Raw genomic sequence first — 22,212 nt, 5'->3', positions numbered from 1 at the left:
AACAATTTCTCTAATCGCTTGTCCAATGTTACAACCTCTTCTCCAAAACTTTTCAGCTTTAATATAGAGCGCCTAGCAAGATCTAGAAACGAGCATGTATATTTATTAGACCAAAGAAAGCCTGGTTTCTCATGACGGATGTCAAAAAAATCTTTCACATAGCATTCTCTTTTATACATTGTGGTTACAGAATGAAATGTATATTATACTAGATTAGATTAGATCTAAAAACTGTTATCAACATCCCACCCTAATAGATTCTCATTCGTAATAGTTTACCAGTACAATAGACTTTCACTACAATGGAGAGATTCCCACTATGATAGATTTACTATGATAGGTCCTCTCATGCGGAGATGGTGTAGCGGTAGCGTATTCAGCTTGTCATTTACAAGGTTTCAGGTTCAAGTCCCTACTTCGACGCACTTGTGTGGCATGCAAACAATTTAGAGCTTACCTATCTCTGGTGGTGATAAAAAGTCATAAAAAGTACTCCAAACATTATACTAGTATTCTGAACATGGCGTAAAAGTCAACTGTGTTCAAGGACATAAAAATTCGCAAACAAAAAAACTATTTATTTGGTACTCTGCTTTTCATTATAAAAATGTGCAAACAAAAACGTTCGCGCATGTTTTTCAATATCTATCCGAAAAAGAATTTTTTTTTGTCATAGGAAAAACACATTTCATAGTTTGTGGTGCGCTCATAGTGCTAGTAAGCCCACTACCTTTGTACTGGAATTTTTAAAATTACATAGGCAAGCAGAGGATTGACGATGAGAGAGTATTCCAACCAGTTATTCTAGGGTTAAGAACTCATTTATCGATTGGCTCCCTTAATGTGGCTCTGTTTCTTTTCTAATGTGAATTTCTTTCTTTCATCAGAAAGCTGTTGTAAGTTCTGTTTAATTTCTATGGGAGGGAAAGGAGGTTATAATTTCCTTCTGATGAGAAAAAAAATTAAGAAGAAACGCCCACAATTATTCTTCCAACTTTTGCGTCATTAATGGAGCTGGTAATTTTGTTAACGTTTTGTAATGGCTATGGTAAGAGATGTTAATCATATTTTCGTCATGAGCAACACTTTACTTCAGTCAATTGGTTAATAGCAAATTAAAGGCAAAACGATTGGCTAATTACATTTAACACGTCCTCTAATGATGAGAAAATGACGACAATTTGTCTTCTCCGGATTATAACAATTTTATTAACTTTAAGTAACAAAACACACAGCTTGTGAAGTTTTTCTCTAATCATCGCGATTGTTTTAAATTCGGTGTAAACGCTTCAACACGTGCTTTTTAAGTTCCGCCCTAAATTTTCTCTAAGCGGAATTATGCTGGGAAAGCTTTGTATTAAAATTGAAGAAATATGAATTTACATTCAGCGTAGAAAACAGCTACTTTTTGAGTATAACAAAAGTGTTGCCCAGTTCTTAATTTATGTGTATCGAAAGAGATTTTGTTTTGCGATATATTTTATTTCATATATATTTATATATACATGCTTTCTTAAATAACATTACTTTTATTACAATACTATTGTTACAAATTCTACTTTTAAAGACAAAAAATATTGTTAACTTTCAGGTGGCATTACTTTCTAGAAGTTCTCATCTGAAAGAAAGTTACAATTAACGATATTTCCACCAGAAAATATATTTCTTTTAGCTGATAACTACTGGAAAGTAATGCTTATTATGAAGTTAATAACACTGCTTTTTTTAAATCTAAGATTTTCACAAACAAGTACTAAAACCATAGCATTTTGAGTTCTACATTGGGTTTTATAAGCGGAAAGTGAATGTCATACATGCTATGAGATGTTCAGTCAAAGATTTCTATCTCCAAATGTACGTTTACACATCTCAACAAGTTGTTCGGTATTCTGAGAGTTTAAGGTCGCGAACGTTGGCTGTAGGTATCCTACCGAAAAAAATAATTCAAAAGCAGTCTAAATTTCCATGAGTCTCGAATAGCTTGTAAAATACACTAAAAAGCGTAATTCCGTAATATTATCTATTCATATATCTACAAGAAAAATAAGGGGAGATAATATGACTTATCATAATCTTGTTTAGGTCAGCTCTATGTCGTTGACTTTAGGCGAAAAATCATAAAAAATTCATGTTTACGTGCCTTTAAGGTGTAGTCCCCTAGCATAATTTGACAGCAGTAAACCAGTAGGCGTAGCAAGGATGCACCCATTACAAATTTTCCATGTTGGACATGGCGCCAGTAAAGTGACAACGCATGTCACAAATACCATGGCAACAATCTTTTTTGTAAATATGGCACTTTTAAGATAAATACTCTCATAATATAGACATTAACATAAATAAATAAAAATATAAACTTTAAACGTTTGATAGTCCAGTGTTTCTTCAAAAAAGATTGGAGACAACTTTGTTCTCAGTAATCCATTTTCTCTTTACATCTTGTTACAAGCTAAGCGTTAGGAGAGCCCTGATGTGCAAGTCGATATTGACATTACAAGATGTTGACATTAAGCATGCTGAAAGTTAAACTAAGGATACATCGTATTCTGTGACAGTCTCTGAATCGACTTGGCTTTCGTATGTGCATCTGCAAAAGCGTTTTAAACAATTTTTCATTTCTCGTCTGACTGATCGAGACATGGCTATGTAGCTGATGGGATTTAATACAGAAACTACCCAGGGTACAACCAACATAGCCATGTTAATATGTTCACCTTTTAAAATTCCACCAGTAACGTTCTCATATGTTTGTATGCCAAGAAAGAATGACCAGCCAATTAAAAATGGTAGAGGTGCGATGATAAAAATAAACGAGCGGTGGATTCGGTTTTTTTGCTCGTTTATCTTGCGAACTCTGTCATCCGTAGCTCCGACGCCATCTTTGATTAAATGACTTAGCAGTGGCGATTGCATGATTTTGGCACATACAGTCGAATCACGAACGAAATAGAATATGATAATCGCATTGCAGGTTAACGTCGCGATAACTGACGCAAACAACGCGACGACTGTCGCAATCCAAAACACGACTTCGTTATATGTTTCATTATATGCGACAAACATTCTCCCAATAGCTAGTGCAAGAATAAACACGCTATAAACCCATATTGAAATGATGATATATCGAGGCAAATTCTTCTTCCGATTCATTTTAATTCGTCCCCAAACAGATATCGTCATGACACGGTCAATGGAAATGGAGGCAACGGATAACATCGAGGCAGATGACAAGAACATATCCAATGAGGGAAATAAATACATATGCAAGTTTTTTGGCCAATCTGGAGTGTAATACAGATAAAACAAGTAAACAGCCATGGAGATGAGAACCAAAATGTCGGCTATCGTCACATTACAGACATAACTCCAGGAAGCCTTATAGAAACGCTTTCGAGATAATATGGTGGCTAGTAACGTAATATTCGATACCATTCCAAATATAAACAAGAACAACCCTGCGATTAATATCTTATGTAAATCCTCGCTGTCTGTTTGCATGAATGTGTTATTTGCACGTCTGTAGTGTTGGTTGATTTCCGCGCATACGTTGTAAACTTGAGCATTGCGAGTATCGTTGCATAAGAGTTCTTCTAACTTTTGCCAAGACATGTTAAAATGGTGATAGAAAATGTCATCCATTACTTTCCGCTACAAGAAAACAGAATGTATTAAGAATTAGAATGTCAAGTAATCACTTGCATTTACGAGATAAGGTTAAGTGATTAGAGGCTAATCAGCTAATGAAGCCGGTTTAATGATGATCACGCAAGAATTCCTGTGTGTTTTTCGCATCAGACGACAGTTGATGTTTGCAGTCGTTAGACTAAAAGTCCAGTTTATGCCTATACAGGAATAACGACAGAAACATCAGCAACAAACAACAACAAACATTAACAACAACAACAACAAATTAACTAAAAAAAAAAGAATCATAGTCTAAACCTTTCATTTCATGCCACCCGCAAGGCAATTAATCTTAAGCTACCATTTTGAAAGGTTATATCTCAAACACTAGTGACAGGTTTTCTTAACCCCACCTAACCAAGCTTGTGATTCACTTTTTTCGAAAATGCTGGACTTTCCTTGAAAGAAAGGGTTAAAAATTCACGAAAATAAATGTTTTTGTTTTGCTTATCGATAATCCAGCAAAATAATCAAAGTAAAACATTTGACGTCGTTTGAATTATATTTTGTTGTGTTGGGCGTTTTGTTGTAAGTTGAGTAACGCCCGTGTGGGTTGTCAAAGCTTATTAAGTTGCTATTGTTTCTTTTAGAAATCCGCCCTTTTGGAATATTTTCACAGAGTTTTCTTCTTACTATTGTAACCTAATCGAATTCAATTAATTAAAAGTGCAGAACGGTTTGTTTAACTGCGTAATTCAACGCCTACGCCGACCCTATGTCAACGCCCATCCATTTTTTGCAGGCCCTATGTCAACACCTCTATATTTGTTGTCCGGCCCTTATTTATACAAATGGTAATTTTAGAGGTGAACGAGATAACGTAAGATTGATATCCCCTCCTCTTTTGTCACCATTATTATCCCTTGATCAAACACTAAAAAATTTAAGACAATATTAAAGACGACTAGGTATTAGGTTGCGCTGCCCTAAAGTTTTCAGCATGAAGCTAACATCACTTAATATCTAACATCTACGTATAGGAAGACATAGCTACATAGGCATTGCTCAAAAAAAATGAATTTGTTTGAAGCACTACAGAACAAATTACCAGTGCTATTCAATTCGCCGCTACGTACTTCTTCAACCAAGCAAGAAGCGCTCCGCGTTGAGGCAGCTGCGTCTACGAGTTGAATGGTAAAGTAAAGTGGAAAGCCGGCAGCTAATTTATAGTGTTTTCACGGATTTAGGACCATAGTTTAACCTTACCCTTACCCTAGCTTATCCACCCATTGTTTCTGTAACATCTAGCCAAGGCAAATGTTTCACTTATAAATTGTATATCTTCATCTATCTGGCAAGACTGTATTCATATCCCCCAGATATATATTTATCCAATCTTTTAATCAGCTGTTGAAATTATGTAACAATTACTTTTCTTACCTTTGCAATATTGCTCTTGCATTATATTTTCTAACTTCTTAATTATAAAATAAACAATATGACTGATACTAACCATGCGACTTCTGATCTCCTCTCTGGTGTGAATGCAAGTAAAAAATGCGTTCAAGAAGATATAAGAAGTAGTGTTGAGTTATCAATTATTTAGCACTATTTTTAATAATTATTTTAATTTTATGGACAAAAAAATGCGTTTGTTGATCATATAAATTGAGCATGTGCTTTTGTGCTCTTGCCTTGCAGGTGTGTGCTGTTGCATGGGTGGAGTATTTTGTACGCATGTTCTTTCTTGGTGGTAGAAATTTTTGCCGGTAATTTTGATTCGCAAATTCGCGAAATTATGTACCCGTGAAATATTTTACAAGTCAACATTTCGCGGATATTAATACCTCCAAGAAAACAACAACAAGGATGCCGTAGTTATTGAGATTTTATCTCTAAGTAAAAAAAAAACAATTATTTTTGCGCAAAGAAAAATATGGAATGCTGAATCCAATATTACGACTTATCCTTAAGGATCCTTATGCATGTGAATGTTTCATTGGGAAAAGGCTTTTCCTCCAAAGATATTTGACAACATTTTGACAACATTCAGGAAAATAATTACACGTGAAATGGAACCTTTTATTGACGCGCGGACATATCTTTTCGCGAATATAAGTATCCCAAGGTAGAAAAATGAACACCGGATGAAATCACTGCGAAAAACATCCAAGGCAACGCAGAGTTTCCGTCAAACTAAACAATTTTTTCAGATAACATGAAGAGATTAAAATGTTTAATGTATATAATTTCATAGTGTTTGGTGTCGGGGATTTAAATTTCAAACTAAGATCCAAAAATTTTTCTGTAAGAAACGTGATTTCTGCCACTTTTTTAATTTTTTCACTCCCAGGTCTCCGTAATTAACGCAGTCGCGGCGTATTGGATTAGTGTATTCTAAAAATTATTTTCTAGACAAAAATCCTTATAAAATGGAGCCTCTCCACGTTGCCTTTTGCAACGCACTGGTTGTAATACTACTTTTCATTTCTGCACTGGGCATTGTTTCGTTCTATTAAAATACTCACTCCAAGAATATAATTGAAAAAAAGGCTGACTTAGATTTGCTATATTACAGATTTATACGACAAAATAGAGGCGTCTATTAACGAAACTGAGTTGTGAAATAAATATATTGAACAACTAGATTCGAAACTAAATTTGGAGATAAAACTTTCACTAATTCCTATTATTATTTTTCGTAATAAATCTTGTCAAATATAAAAAGCTAGAGTTATAGTAGAGAAAAATAGGATAGCTTTTAAATATTTATGTCAACACTTTCTATAAACGCTCAAACGCACAACAAAGTACGGACCAGAACTGAAATGATGGAAAAAGTACAACCCGATGAAATATTCATGGGTAAACTTCTAATCCACTTTGTCCAGGTATATATTTTAAGTGGCCTTGTTACCAGGCCCTTTAAATTCTAAATGGTGGTAATGCTTGTGAAAAACACGTCTTTGAAAACTGTACTGATATGAGATGGAGAAATTTACATGAGTTAATAAAATAACATTACTGTTGATGTAGTTGTAGGGGAGAGGGGAGATGAGAAAATAGATCTCCATAACCTCTATCTTATAAATGACTACTCTTTTTTTAAGGAGTAAAGAGGCCATACGGTAATTTGGGTTAAGGGCTTCACGTAAATACATTTTCTCGGATTTGCCTAACTTCGGGATTTTTATTCATTTTGTCTTTTCGTCAGACATTCAGTCAAATTAATTGCAGGAAAAAATTATAAACATCCAATTCTTTAAAATATTTTTTCGCGGAATATAATGTAAACACCTGATTCGCGAGAATTTGAACTCGCGAATCGAGGAAAAATAAAAATCTAAAAGAATCGCTTGTACTTCAAAATTATATTACAGTAATATTAAATATTACGAAACGTCTAACTGTTTCCAAATTTACTGACGTACACTAAATAAACTAAGCGGTGAAAGAGTTTTTTTCACTAAAATACCATCAAGAAGTATCTATAGTTAATTGGCGCGAACTCCATGATATTTTGTGAAATAAACACATCTATGATATAGCCGATACGTAAACCATTTGAAGACATAACTGAACAAACAAATACAGTAAACAAACAAACAACAATAAATAATAAAAAAACGAACAAAAATAAGATAAAATTAAAAAAAGTTAGGCTACCGTTTTGTGCTCAACTAATTCTTGGTTAATTTCTTTCCCTCTAATGATCAGTCATCAGGCTTATACCGTGCTTCTACTATCTATCAGTGATCCAGGCGCTTTTATACCACTTCACCACCTACTGAAATCGACGAAACAAAAAGATCCCTATCTTGCCGATATCTCCATAGCAACAATTTGGAGCGATAAGATCAGCAATTTATCATATCATTTCCAATATCTCAACTCGCAAGATCAAGCTTTCACACGGCGGGAAAAAAACAAAGAAAAGTTAGGTATTGTAATGGAGATGGAGAGATAGCTAAGATTTTATATGAAGCATCAAGCTGGGACAAAGTGAACAAATTTGAAGGAGTTTTTTAGGTCTGTTTGGCGCCCTGTCGTGGTAAGAGACAACATCAACCGAAAGCAGATATGATAGGGGATTGATAAAGACACAGTTAGGAAATGTTTTATAAGTCTTTCCTCACAAAGTTTTAAGCGATACTGTAGTTTAGACCTCCCGCTCCTTGTGATTAAGAGTCGAATTTTAAAGGCGATCACCTCTGATTAGCGAACAACACATTTCATTTTAACTTTGGCGGATTCAAGTTTCAACAGAACTAGTTGGCTGGCCCAAAACTTCATTAAGACAAAGGTAAATTCAGAATAAGTCATATAATGCTAAAAAGTGATCTTTCTTAAGTGCAATAACCATTCGTTTATTCGATCGGACAAAAGCTAACGTCAGTTATTATTCTTCTCAACATGGGTTTACGAGTGATGCCGGTGTTTCTTGCGGAGAAGCGATATCAAGCGTTATCAATTTTAAAAGTCAAATGGAGACGAGAGTAAATTGTAGCAGCGACGTTTTTTTCTTCAAGATTTTTAAGTTGACATACATCTGAAAAACAGTCTATGTAAACATTGGGGGTTTCTGTTTTATTTAAGAAAATTTAATTGGTTGTTAGCAAATTTCTTTTGTTTCAGTTTTTTCACACGTTTTTGAGCTCACAGTTGCTTAAAAATGCTTTTTTTAGAAAAAGTAGAATGCTCCGCATCATGTTTCTTCCAAAGGAAAACTCCAGAATTCTGAAAACTTTACTATATCTTTTTCCTCAGTCCATGCTAGTAGGGTTTTTCACTTTGTTTACTTATCTGTTAAAGATAATAATACCGAGTCCTTTATAGTGTTCTGCAAATACCGAGCAATTCTAAAGAATCACATTCAATAACAGAAATAGCTTGGGATAATTCTGATATAATACTAGTTGATGCCCCGTAAATAAATCTATGGGTGCGCCCGTCCTTTATTTACAGCATTTTGTGTGTTTCGCCACTGCGGTTACCATTTCGCGTGCCAGACGTATACGGGCATAAAAATAAGCTCAAGATAGTGAAATACCTTTGTATACTGATCACCTAGAACGAATACAGGGCTTTCCGTTTGTTCCTCAGAACTAACTGCTATTAGAGTTTCCTTCACCACTTTCTCACCTGCAAATCAAAACATCAAGACGTTTGTTTATTACGACACGATATATTCAGGACCAGATTAAATTTATTCTCTTTGTGTTCCGTCATTTTGTTCAGATAGTGGAGATAACATCTTATATTATCAATTTTTCTGTTCTCCCAAACATAATTGGTTTCTATGGTAACCGCTCTCATGAAACATTTCATGTTAGAGTAAACTTAGAGATAAAATTTCTTTTGACTGCTGCTATGCCAAATATCTCGGTGCCGTAACAGATACTCTCTGTTTCTATGGTAATAAATTCAATATCGAGGTCCTTGCACGTGAACTAGATGTGTTTTTTCCATATAAAACTTGGAAAACGGATTAATACATTTTTCTCAATAGTATTATTAAAAAATTCAGGATTTCATCCAAGCCTATCTTTATAACTGATTTTCGAGTGTTTGTACTGGTAAGAAAACTTAGCGAAACCTCAAACAGTACACAATCAACTTCGTCTCCAGAGCTTCTTTAACCTGTTCATCAGCGTATCATGGACGTACCTTGCGTACCAGGTTGTGTAGAAAATGTAGATGAAATAGAAGTAGCACAGTTTCGTTGCATTTTTTCACAAAGTTAAATAACAGAATGTCTGAAAATGCTGTGAGAAACTAGACCAGGTATTGACCACATATGAGCAACAATAGAAAAGATCATTGGATAAACACTGCACAAGCTATACACTGTACCTCGATCACCCAAAACGCGACTATTTAAACATCATACTTAGGGCAATAAAAAAGAAGTCCAATATAATTTGTTTAAAGTGTACACCTCTTTAACCTACACTACTGCTCGTAATGGATTGATTGATTTTAGGTGAAACATTTATAGAAACATCTCTACAAAGCGGACATCTGTCTCTTTCAAACAGATTCTTTGTCTCTTTTAAACAGATTCTAATGTCTATTGAGCTATGCGCTCTATTATTTGTCATTTTCTTAAAATATCTTACGAGGTTCAAGTTTGAATTAAACTCTTCGTTCCTTAGTTCTTAATTTATCTAAACCCCTAACCCTATTATACCTAGTAATAGGAGGGGAAGGGGGTGGGTGCGCACAAAGTACCCGCGGCAATTTCGATTGGGCATACTTTTTTGTGGATAACATTGAACTTAAAAAAACATAAAATAGTTTTATATATGATAATAAAATTTTTGGGTTAGCAATCATACAAACCAATAGGTGTATATAAAGCAGACAGGAATTATTTTATTATCAGGACCAAAAAATTAGTCATATATATACAACGTCATTTTTGATCCCTATTCTTTTTTAACCTGAAGTGAGTTTGTACTGAAGACATGGTACGACTGTGTCAACTTTCAGGATTTATGACCCACAGGCGCTTTGTATCTCTCCCCAGAGTTACAAGGGCAAACAATGCTCGAGTATAAGAGGGTTAAAATATTTTCCTTTTTGCAAGAAGAAAAAGACAAACCGCTTTTGAATAACACACTTTCGGATTTTAGAAAACGTACAAGACCACCAATGGTGCTTTGTTTATAACAATATGAAAAAGTTAAGACATCTACCAACGCACCGTGTTAATTCGTGCAGAAGAAGCATAAAACTTAGCACGCGAGTTAAATAATATGCGAAATATCCTTGTTACCATGGAAACACCTTTTGTCGTGTGTTAATTTTTATCTGCAATTATACAGTGTTGACTACATCGAAATAACAAGTAAGATAAAAAATGATCACTTAACAAAGAAAATGCGCTTTGGTCTCCTACCTTGTTTTCAGGTTTCCGAACGGACATTGTTCTGGTATTATTATAGATTTATCCAAAGGAACACTGGAAATAACTACGTATGAAATCGCTTTCAAACACCTACAGCATTGCTCTAATGGCTGGACTAACACTCATGCCGGCGCGGGGTTAGGCGTGGTTGATAAACTTTAAATCTACGATATTGCTTCCTTGAAAGTATGAGTGGTTCTTATGTCCCATAAGAAGATATAAAAAATAGACGTTTTTTTAACAATATGCAAATTTTAACCAGTCCGGTCATTACTCTCATCTCTTTATTGACCTATTTTCCCGACCTAATATTCTTATATAGCACGTTCTTATATAAAAAGTGTTTAGTTACTTCATCTTAAAAAACCTTTTTCACAGTGATCTTATATCGTTATTTCGTGCATATGAAGATCATTTTTTGATCTACATTTATGAGGAGCATGAGGCTCGAATCTTGTGAAAAACAAAGCATGAAGAAGTTGCTAAGGTTGATGCAAGGAAATATGCCTTAAAAAAACGTTTTCGAGACTATCTCGTTCAAAAGTTATTCAAGCCTTATACGAAAAACGTTATCAAAACTAGATTATGATTTTGATTGCTACACTACCCGAACTGTGCAAGCTAACATATGAGATTTGGAATTTCTAAGTAGACAATCAACCAGCACCTAGTAAAATAACATTCAAGCTTGTGAAAGAAGAGACAAACCTAAGCAAATCTAAGCGTCCATTTTTTCGTGCTTATAATAAAAAAACATATAATTCTTCTCCTTTCATAACACAGAAAAACAAAGTACTTTATACACAACATTACCAAATTTCTTAAATAAAATCAACACAAAAAAAAGAAGACATTCTTAAATTTATAAAAAAATTAAACCTATAACTAATGAGCAGTTTTTAGAGTCCCGGTTTATCCTATTCGGTTTAGGTGTTGGATTTCCACCCCCTGCCAGTGTTTTTCTGTTCTTTAAAATATTCCTCTTCGCTAATTTATTTGACTGTCATATCCGTGCCAAATTTTTAGGTCTCATTCCTATTAGAGCCTAGAATATTGGCAATTATTAAGAACTTCCCCCTCCCATCCCTCTTAAATTTCTATAATTTCCCTATAATCGGAAAAATTAAATAAATTCCGTTAAGATTGTATGTTGACCTAAAACGCACAAGAACCTAACCTTATTTCATCAAGGTAAGTCTTTTTTAAAAAGTTTTGAAAATCAGGAAAATCGGATTTTCCCGCCATTTTTGCATTTTATTTAGCTCTCAAAAACTTCAGACAGAATGTTAACATTCGTAGCAAAACTAAAATGAGATTTTCCCTTTTTAATTCGTTTGATAACGACAATCAATAATAACGGCTCGAGGACTAAGAGACCCTGAGTACGAGGATGTTTTTTTTTTGTTCTTAACCCTATTCGGTCCGGGGTTTTTCGAACATACTATGACCGGGGGTGGGCGGATTCCGCCCCCCTTCAATAACTTTTCATAGGATTGTTCAAATTGAATCAAACTTGGCACACTTATAGTACGTCATAAAAGGAACAAAATGGCGGCAATAAATTTTTTGCTTGCGTCAGCACATTTTCTGTGACGTCATCAGAAGCTTGAAAATTGTTAAAAATGCCACTATCTGCTTAAAATATAATTACTTTTGTTCTAGAGCGAATTTTTACATTCTGTTTGAAGTTTCTGAAAGCTAAATAACATTTTTTGAACATATCTTCCGGTTTTTACATGGATCGAATAAAAAATTGCTAAAAATTGCCCAAAAATCCGTTTTATTCCGATTTTTGGGTAAAATCCGACAAAATCGGGAAATCGGATTAGTCACGTGTCAAAATTATTTAAAATGATTCTTCTTGATGAAACAAAGTTGTGTTGCAAGTTTTAAGTTCTAAGGATAATCCTAGCAGGAGTTATTATATTTTCCCCATTATAAGGATTTCATAGAGATTTTAGGGGTAGTTTCGAGTAATGGCCAATATCAAAGGCTCTGAAAGGTATGGGACCTAAAAACTTAGCATGCAGGTGTCCAATAGATAAATGTAGAAACTCAGTAAGTATCATAGGCATATAAGAAAGCAATCAGGTGTTATTAAAAAAAACCGTTAGAGGGGGGCGGAATCCGCCCCCCCCGGACCGAATAGGGTTAAGACAAAGGACTCTTTGAAAGCACGAAGAAACGTCAGCAAGGATTGACAGTTACAACCAGTTGACATTTTTTATTTAACAAAATAACCACAGTGAATATTGGCAAGATTGACAATTTCAAGATGCGTGAATCAACCTAAGGGGTTCTTGCCTTTTTGACATTGTAGGATGGCTGCAAAGTAGTTCTCAAGTAAGCGCTACAGGCTTGATAACAGGCAGCAAACATTGGGAACGAGGATATGTACGTGGATCTAATATAGAAATAGGATATACATTAACTGTTGACAAACTTTGACATTTGCACTCCTGTCAACATTGTCAAAGTTGATGGTACTTGTTGTAGAAATTGCAACCTCGTCCCCAGGGCTTGTTAGGCTTTTTATATTTGGACGGCCTGCCAAGTATAAAAAGCCTCACAAGCCCTGGGGACGAGGTTGTAGAAATTGTTCAAATGAGGTTTTTTTCAAATCTAGATTTATCTTTTACTTCCTCGCTACAAGAAAACTCAATTGGATTCTATATCAACAGTTTGCGTTGATTCAATTTGCAACTTCTAGGTTAAAATAAGAAAAAATTTGCTTATTAAAGAGAGAGTGTGAAAATATATCTATAAGAGATGATAAAATAAAAGACTGCTGCACAAATGTTGATACATGCTCAAAAAGGTGAAATGTTTAAATAAAAATTCAATAGGCATAGCTACGAAAGACCTTTCGCTTTGTTAGTTGTAGTCTATATCGCTATCATAATTAACGTGTTCCTACAGATGATGACAATTCAATTTCCTTATTAGCATTGTTATTATTATTATTATACTTCACAAGGCATTTTTAGGCCAACTTTCTTTCTTTCTTTATGCGACCATCTCCTGTTTTATTTTAGTAAACTTTGATATTTAAGTGTATTTTTCAAAAAAAATAATATGAATAACTAAACTGAACAGAATCGATAAGTAAAAGAAAAGTAATCTCGTTTCCAGAGCTTTTTTTTCGCTTTTTGGATATGCGTGCTGAAGCAGCTCTGGAGACGAGATTAAATGAAAAGGTAAGTACCTCTCTCCATTGTTTGCACCAAGAAAAGACAACGAAATTATCTTTTACCAGACTCTCATTTGGGTAAAAAGACCAACAAAATAATTCACACACACCCTTTAACTGAAGTTATAAAAACGAAGAAAACAAAACAAAAACAACACATGACACTAGAAAGAGGCGTATCTAAGATGTTGATTGTTGCAGATAAACAAATAAATAATAAACGACTTGATTCAATACCTTATTCTGACATATGTAACGGCTCATATACGTGCAATTCTTTTTATGACTTTAACTTTTGAAAGTAGTATACGCAACTAGCTATGTGTAACATGAATGGAGCCAATTCGGTATGATAACAAGGAACAATCTCATATTGTTTTTGACCGACCATTTTCCGCATATTTCTTTCTAACTCCGGTTTCAAATTTGGAGAAAGCAAATAGTGTTCTGGGTCAACAATCGTGTAAAAAAAATGGGATTGTTAACAAATATTTTACGCTGGATCTTCACAGGATCTGTTGGTGTTTGTTTTTTTTGTTTTTGCATTACCGTTGTTATTTTGGTTATGGTAGTAGTAGTTGTTATTATTGTTGTTGTTGTTGTTGTTGTTGTTGTTGTTTTGTTTCTCCTTTGTTACTTCCCTTTGCCATTCTTAGCACTTTGAACGGAAGTAGCTAAAGAGTGAGAGGTCACACAAAACGTGCCGGCAGGAAGGGTTTTTTATTTTTAGCTAGCTGCATTGTATTCTACCTGGCGCTTTATTTGGAACATTCCATTGAACATTCTTGTACTACAAACGTGCATTTTCAACTTCCGTCTTTATTTTCAGCCCACAGTTATTTCCACACTTAAATATATTCAGAAAATTTTTCGCGATTGTAAGCAATATCAATATAAAAATTAAGTTAGTTGCCAAGAGTTTCGACCCCAGAGCTGATGCAAAACAGAAAGGTGCAGAAAATGCCCTACATATGATATTGCTCTTATACAACTACAGGTAGCCACAGTGGGTGTGTGTTTTCATACCGAACAAACAATAGTGGTGCCACGAGGGAGGAGTAGGACACCAAATGTGCTCCAATCATAAAATTTATTTTGTGGGATTTTATGTCCCTCGGAACATGCTTAGACAAGTAAAAATCATGCCTGAAATGATAAATTTCGTGCTTTTATTCTGATTTTTCTTTTTGATTTTTTTCTTAATTGAAAGTTATGACAAATTTGATGAATATAGTCAGACCTTTCTTAAGCGTCAAATTGTCAAAAATATTTAATACGCCTTAACAGAGTACTGTTAAGGCGTATTAAAGCACACATACACTAGACACACATACACTAGAAAACGAAATGGACCTTTGAAATGAGTGCAGAATATGACTCTGGGTTAATATTTTCCCAGAAATAACTGAATCCATAACTCTAAAACATTTTCCAGTTCATATAATTAAGTTTAAAATATAAGTTTTTATTACATAGCAAACATTGTACGAAGGTTATATAAGAATAATATATGAAACCTTTTGTTGTTGTTTTTATTCATTTTAATCGTATATATGCATGTAATTTGAAAATGTTGCATATCATAACTATCAAGATTTTAATTTTGAAATGTCAAGGTATTCAATGAATTTCACAAATTCCTTCGTTTTTACGATACACTTTAAAATTTCAGGATTCCCTAGGTTATTTAAAACCCTGGTTTGCCTTTTGCATGCTGCTAAAGTCGGAAATCTCCAAGCCGCTAATCTTCTATGATCTATTAACTATGATTGACCTCAACTTTTAATTAATGTGTCCATATAAGCCAATATTTTATCTTTCTGTGTCATCATAATTAGTAGAATGTTTATTTAATGTTGAGAAAGTTCCCCCACTTTAGTTTTTTGTAGCGAATTTGAAATTAGCTGTTTTAATATGCTTCGTTAAAACTTCTGTTGTCATGGTGAATCATAATTGAGCTGGATGATGGTAGAAGAAAAAATGGAGCAAAATTCTCTTTAAAAATTGATTAACATTTCTAGATTCATCACCTTTTCAAGACTTTGCTTTATCCTAAATGTTTGTTTTCTATTTTTAAACATATTTTTCAACATATACCGTCATTCTTCTAATTTAATCCTCCGGTAAAAATAATTATTTTGAAGGAGTCGTACTAATAAAAAGAGGAAATAAAATACCTTGGAAATTAAAGTTGATTGTCGTACTAATAATTAGAGTAAAATAGGAATCAAATCGTATTAAATTAGGGGTTGAAAAATTGAAAACACACTTTTTGGTACTTTTTATTTTTTTTTTCTTTATTTTTTAAACTCTTATTTATACCAACTTTTCTTCTCCCTTCAAAGTTTTCCAGTTCCTTGAGAACCTTCTCTCTCATTTGATTGTAAACAAAAGAGCATCTGTAAGATCGGTAGCAGAGAATGTGTTGTTCGAACGTCAGGGAATGACAAGAAACATATCACCATCGTTCTTTCAGCTGCTGACGGTACTTTGCTGATTTTTAAAGGGAAGACTGAAAGAACTATCGGAAAATTGCGTGTTCCTGAAGGGTTTGTCGTAAAAACTCAAGAGAAAGCATGGATGGATGAAGATCTCATGATTGTTTGGCTGGATGAGATATGGGTCAAATATGTGAAGAAAATCAACAAATCAGATGCCTTAATGATCCCAGCCGGTTGTACTTCAAAGTGTCAGCCAATGGATGTATGTATTAACAAACCATTTAAAGCAATTCTACGAAAATGTTGGGTCGAGCATGTCAACAAAGCAGTCGAGAAGATGCCCACACCTACACCTAGCGATTATAAGCTACCTCCGCCAACCAGACAGGACATGGTGGATTGGGTTGAAAAGGCATTCCAAATTATTTCAGATGACAAGGATATGATAATGAAATCCTTTGATGTATGCGAAATAACTACCACAGATCCTTCGAAAGTCCGAAGTGGCGAATTTTATTCAAAATGCATGGAAAAAGCTAAAACCATCCTAGAAAGTGACGATACTGAAGACGATCCATTTACTTTGTAAATTAGATTAAAATTTTTCATGTTTTTTTAAAAAAGAAAGTTTGAAACAAAAAAAAATACGTGTTTTTTACTATTCGTACTATAATTAGAAGAAAATTTGACCTTTATCGTACTAAATTAGAGGAAAATCTGAAATTAGTAATTATGGACTCGTACTAATAATTAGAGTTAAATAAATTATTTCATTTTGCCAAAATAATTAATTCGTACTAATTAGAGGACGGATTAAATTAGAAGAATGACGGTATACGCACGATTTCAACTATCTCTAATGCTTCATATTTGTTTTTTCTCACTATGGTTTCTTTCTTGTTGACATAGGTATACTGTATGATTTAAGATTTTCGTACAGTCATACACGAATGCTCTTTGACGGAAGACTTCCAAGAGGAGAATTGGAAGGCGAACAACCCAATCTCATTTCCAGGGCTTCTTTTCGCGCCAGCACGCATATCAGGAAGTGAAAAAGAAGCTCTGGAAATGAGATTGGCGAACAACCTTGATCCCAGAGCTCCTTGTCTCTTTATCATATCGCCACGTCGAGGGAAAAAAGGCTGGGGTCCAAATTGGAAAGTAAGTTCGCTTACTAAATGCATATGAGCGTGCGCAGTTTCGTTCTGTTTTATTTGTAATTTTTATATGCTACCCGGAAATATAGAAAATGGCAGCAAAATATCGCTAAATCGGGCGTTTATCAATTTCTGTGGACCCAAAGGGCCCATTTAAAAACCACCCCTCTTTCTACACAGGGCGTTTATAATCATTAAGCAAAGGGGGTGTCACGAATGTATATTCTTGTAAACAACGATAATTCTCCGATCCAGGTTAACATGCTTTAAATTTTATGATCATTTTCTACCAAAATTACCAACATATTTGATACCAAAATCTTTGCGAACAAGGAAATTTTTAAGTTTATACACTATAAGTACAACTGCCTCTATTAATAGCCAAACTTTTAATGTTTATGAAGAAATAATGACACCACGCGAGTCAACTGCATTGAAAATGTTTAAATTACAAAAATCCTGTTCTACCAATCTTTTAGTTTTCCAAATTCTTTATTTTCTTTTTCAGAATTTGATAATGTTAATCCGGAACCGGAAATTGCGTTTGTTAAACATTTAATTTGTCTCCTTTTTTAACGCCAAACTCCGTCTTTCGGCGAACTCATCTGTTGGGGCGGGTGCAATCAATCAAGATACGCTTACTTCAGCACTTGTTGAAGTTTTTTTTTGATTGATTGCACCCGCCCCAACAAAGTAACTTGTTCGCGATTAGACACTAAACATTCACCCGCGTACACTTCCACTAAGTAAAACAAGACACTTCCACTAAGTAAAACAAGAGTTCCACTGAACTCTACTAAATCCACATTCAGATTCTATCATCACAAAAAGCTTCGCACAGCTTGTTTAAATTTTAATTTCTATGCAGAAACAGACAAAAAACGTCCTTATAAGCAAAAACGCGCTGGGAACAATTAGCAGTTCAACCGTGCGTTGTTCCCAAGACATATACCCGACATAATATAAACTAATTAAAACAGCATTAACACCATCCTTGTTTATTTTATTTTATTTTATTTATTCTTTCTTTAAAGTCGATATACAATGTGCAATAAAACATGCTAAATACATTAATTAAAAAAAAAAAAAAAAAAAAAAAAATTGTTAGCCTTGGGCTAATTAAAATCGACTGTCCTAAAAAAAAAAAGTTTCTAAAAAAATAGGAGATTTATATTATAATAATAAGAAGCTAATTCGTATATCCTACGTTACAAATATATGTGGCACAGAGACGACAACTGCACTGAATAAACGGAATGGTGTTTAGCCCGTGATGGAATAAAGACAACGAAGGGGCATTTCGGACAGAGTTTGGAAGCTTCTCCCATAATTTAGACGAAATATAAGATACGCTTAATAGACCATGCTTTGTGGTGCGAGTTCTGCACCTTTCAAGAGAACTTGATGCACGGAAACTATATGCTGTGTTTTTGAATGCAAAAACATCATTCATGTAGGATGGATTCTGTTTAATTTTTGTTTTAAAAACCTCCTTTAACAATTTTCGGCAGAACTTTTCATGAATACTGATTCTGCATTCATTTTCAATTCTGTCGCATAAAAGTCTATTTGCTCTACTATGAATGCTATTAACTTTATGTAGTAGATCTTGCTTGAAAATCCCCATATAAGAGGGCAGTAATTAAATATGCTATAAATAAATGAATTAAAATTTAAAATTAGACATATATGGTGATATACGTTTTAGGGCATTGATCTTGGCATTAGCCTTCTTACATAATGGAAGAACATGTTGCCGGAAAGAAAGCTGATTGTCCAGAATTATACCCAACAAATTTACGTATGGAGACTCTTGTAATATATTATTTTTCAAATTTAAAGTAACAAAGTCTTTGTTTTTTGATTTTCCCAGAATGAGCAGTTTGCACTTCTCAGAATTTAACTGAAGACCATTATTGAAAAACCATGTTCTAACAGTTGAAAAAGCACTTTCTAAACATAACTTTATCTCCTCAAATTGTTTTCCATATGTATAAAGTGTATTGTCATCTGCGTAATTACAAATTTTAACATCAGCTCTATCATTAAAAATAAACATTAAATCATTTATATAAATATTGAATAAAAGTGGACCCAGAATCGAACCTTGTGGAACACCACTAATAATTTCTTTCCACAAGCTGAAATAGCCATCAATTCCGACTCTTTGGAACCGATTGGTGAGATAACTCCTTAAAAGACCTAAAGCACTTTTTGAGAAACCATATGCATGTAGTTTCGCTATTAACAGATTATGATCCACACAATCAAATGCTTTACTCAAATCCATCAATAGCGCCCCTACAGCATTTCCTTTATCAAGATCTTTTCGCCACGATTCTATCATGTGAAGCAAAACATGCTGGCTGCTAAAACCCTTACGAAAACCTGACAAAAGAGGTGATAATTTACTATCAATAAATTCATAAATCTGATCAAACATAATACGTTCAAAAATTTTTGACGCACTGCTCAGTTTACTAACAGGACGATAATTCAATTTTGATGAACGATCTCCGTTTTTAAATAGTGGACAAATATCAGCCAATTTCATTGCTCCAGGGAAAACTTCATCGACAATAGATTTCTCAAACAGCTTGTTGATATGTTCTCCGTATACATCGACGTAATATTTGAGGAAACATGGTGGAATTGCTCCTTTGGGACCAGATTTGTTTTCTTTTAGGTTACCAATATACTTTTTCATGATGTCAATTTCAATTGATTTGAAGCTCATTTTGTTGGTAGTGGTAACATGTTTCTTTATCCATATTATACTTGGATGCTGTTCGTAATTCTTGATGACGTTTTCAATATCGTTTTTAATATCGTTAAAGTTTTCGTGTGGAATTCCATCAATATTCAAAGAATTCGTGACATTAACAAAATGATCATTTATTATATTTGCTATATGTTCTTTTTCACGAATTATTTGATCATTTTCAACTATTACTTGGACTGTATCTTTTACACATTTGTTGGAAAATATCGGCTTTACAGTTTTCCAGAACTTTTTGTTATCAAAAATGTTGTTCATATTTAGTGATGTGTAATAAATTCTTTTCGCGTCTCTACAAACAGTGACACATTTGTTTCTTTGCCTTTTGAAGTTTTCCCAGTTTTTAATAGAAGGGTGCTTATTGTAGATATTTTTAAATCTCGATCGAATCATTATCTCCTTTCGTACTGCTTTTGTTATAAATGGAGAGTTATTATTTCTAACAACTTTGTATTTTATAGGGGCGTGTTTGCTGACCAACTGACTGAATTGTTCGTCAAAGTCGTTGTAATTTAAGTCATTGTTTGATGCAATAAGTGACTCAAGGTCATGTTTAAAATGTTCGTCATTAAAAAGTCTGTAACAACGATAATTTATAATTTTAGGATCTTTCTTTGGTATTTCCACATTTAAGAAAGTTACAACTATATCGTGATAATCAGAAAGGTCGTTTTCCAAAATGCTGGTGTGGTGGAATCGTTTAGAATCAGACACCCATATGTGATCGACACATGATGGATTTTGTAATGATTTGTGACACGTTGGTTTTTTAATGAGGTTTTTTAAACGCAACTCTGAATTAAAAAGTAACATATCATCGTCATGTTCAACAGCATTGAAATCACCCATTAAAATAATATTATCAGAATTAATTTTCGAAAGAAACTCACGAATGCATCTTGTAAAATATTTAGTATTCAAGGATGGTGGTTTATAAATGCCAGCAACAATCCATTTTTGTTTACGTAAATTAATTTCCAAAAATATTGCTTCTATATCTTCTGGTAAGGACGATTTATCGATTTCTCTGCAAACAATGTTATTTCTAACATAAAACATAACACCTCCACCATATTGGTTTCTATCATTTCTGAATGGTGGATAAAAACCATCCATATGAAATTGTGAGTTCAGAAAGCTTCCATCAAGTTTTGTTTCTGATACTAAGAAAATATCAGCTTTATCACACAAGAGATTGTTTAAATGTTCAAATTTATTTCTGATTGAGTTGATGTTTAAGTGTCCAATCATAAGTTTGGACATGTTTTTCGTTTTCAAATATTTAATGGATTTGACATCACTAATTTGAGGAGATTCAATTGATAGAAGTGCGTCTCTGTGCAGTACATATCAGCACTTGTTGATATAACTGGCAAATGTTTTAGTCATGTTCTTTGTTCCATTCTTATTCAAATGAAGTTTACTACCGTTCAAATGGTGTTTGCTGATATTACTATGTTACCAGGGTATTTTGCCTTGTTGTTGACATGAAAGCTCCGTAATAACGGCTCGGGGGCCACAAGACCCTGGGGACGAGGCAACGACGAGCCTTGGAAACAATATTGGTTAAAAATGCGACTTGTTTAAGCTTACCGTTAAGTAAATATCTTCTTTGCTACGCATATATATTCGAAGATAAGAAATGGTTGTTGTGTGGTGGATATGATTTAGCATCGGCTTATAAAAACAGACAGTCAGCAAACAATCCTTGGCGGCAGTTTCAATCTCGACTGAAAAGGAGGAGAGAAGGAAGTCACATGATTTGTTTGTGCATGCACTTTCAGCAGTTCGTCAGGTAAAGTATACAGCAAGAGGAACGCCTTCGTTATGTGATCAAGACCATTTTCTGAGATTAGGCTGTTGTGCACTGCCTTTGCACCGTCTTTCTTCTTTTTCAATATAGCTAGCTTTTATAGCTAGGTCTTGGTCGCAACTACCAGTATTTAGTGTGCACATAACATGTTGCTGAAATTTCTGTGTATTTGCCGATGCTATCCGAAATACTAAGTGGCCAGCAGTTAAAAATTTGTACTGTGGCAGGTTCTGGCTGTGGCACTAACCTTTCTTAAGATCATACAGTTTTTCTTTAACGATCTTTTATGTATTCTTAG

The 22,212-nt window shown here is 34.0% G+C and overlaps 1 protein-coding gene across 2 annotated transcripts; it reads right to left on the bottom strand.

Annotated features, from left to right (window-relative positions):
* Positions 1–1,475: 1,475 nt before the first annotated feature.
* On the bottom strand, positions 1,476–14,540 carry LOC130628557 (atypical chemokine receptor 3-like). 2 transcript variants are annotated; one of them, XM_057441503.1, is made up of 2 exons: positions 13,740–14,540; positions 1,476–3,648 (listed from the first exon to the last, which is right to left on the bottom strand). In XM_057441503.1, the coding sequence occupies exon 2, from the start codon at positions 3,637–3,639 to the stop codon at positions 2,524–2,526; it is 1,116 nt and encodes a 371-aa protein (XP_057297486.1). In that variant the 5' UTR covers positions 3,640–3,648; positions 13,740–14,540; the 3' UTR covers positions 1,476–2,523. The 2 variants fall into 2 exon arrangements, with proteins under 2 accessions (XP_057297486.1, XP_057297485.1); XM_057441502.1 differs by lacking the exon at positions 13,740–14,540 and adding an exon at positions 7,291–9,057.
* Positions 14,541–22,212: the final 7,672 nt, after the last annotated feature.

Source organism: Hydractinia symbiolongicarpus, chromosome 15 (genome assembly GCF_029227915.1).
Source record: "Hydractinia symbiolongicarpus strain clone_291-10 chromosome 15, HSymV2.1, whole genome shotgun sequence".
Classification (NCBI taxonomy): Eukaryota; Metazoa; Cnidaria; class Hydrozoa; order Anthoathecata; family Hydractiniidae; genus Hydractinia; species Hydractinia symbiolongicarpus.
Note: the sequence above shows the minus strand (reverse complement) of the source record. Positions and strands in the feature narration are given on the sequence as shown.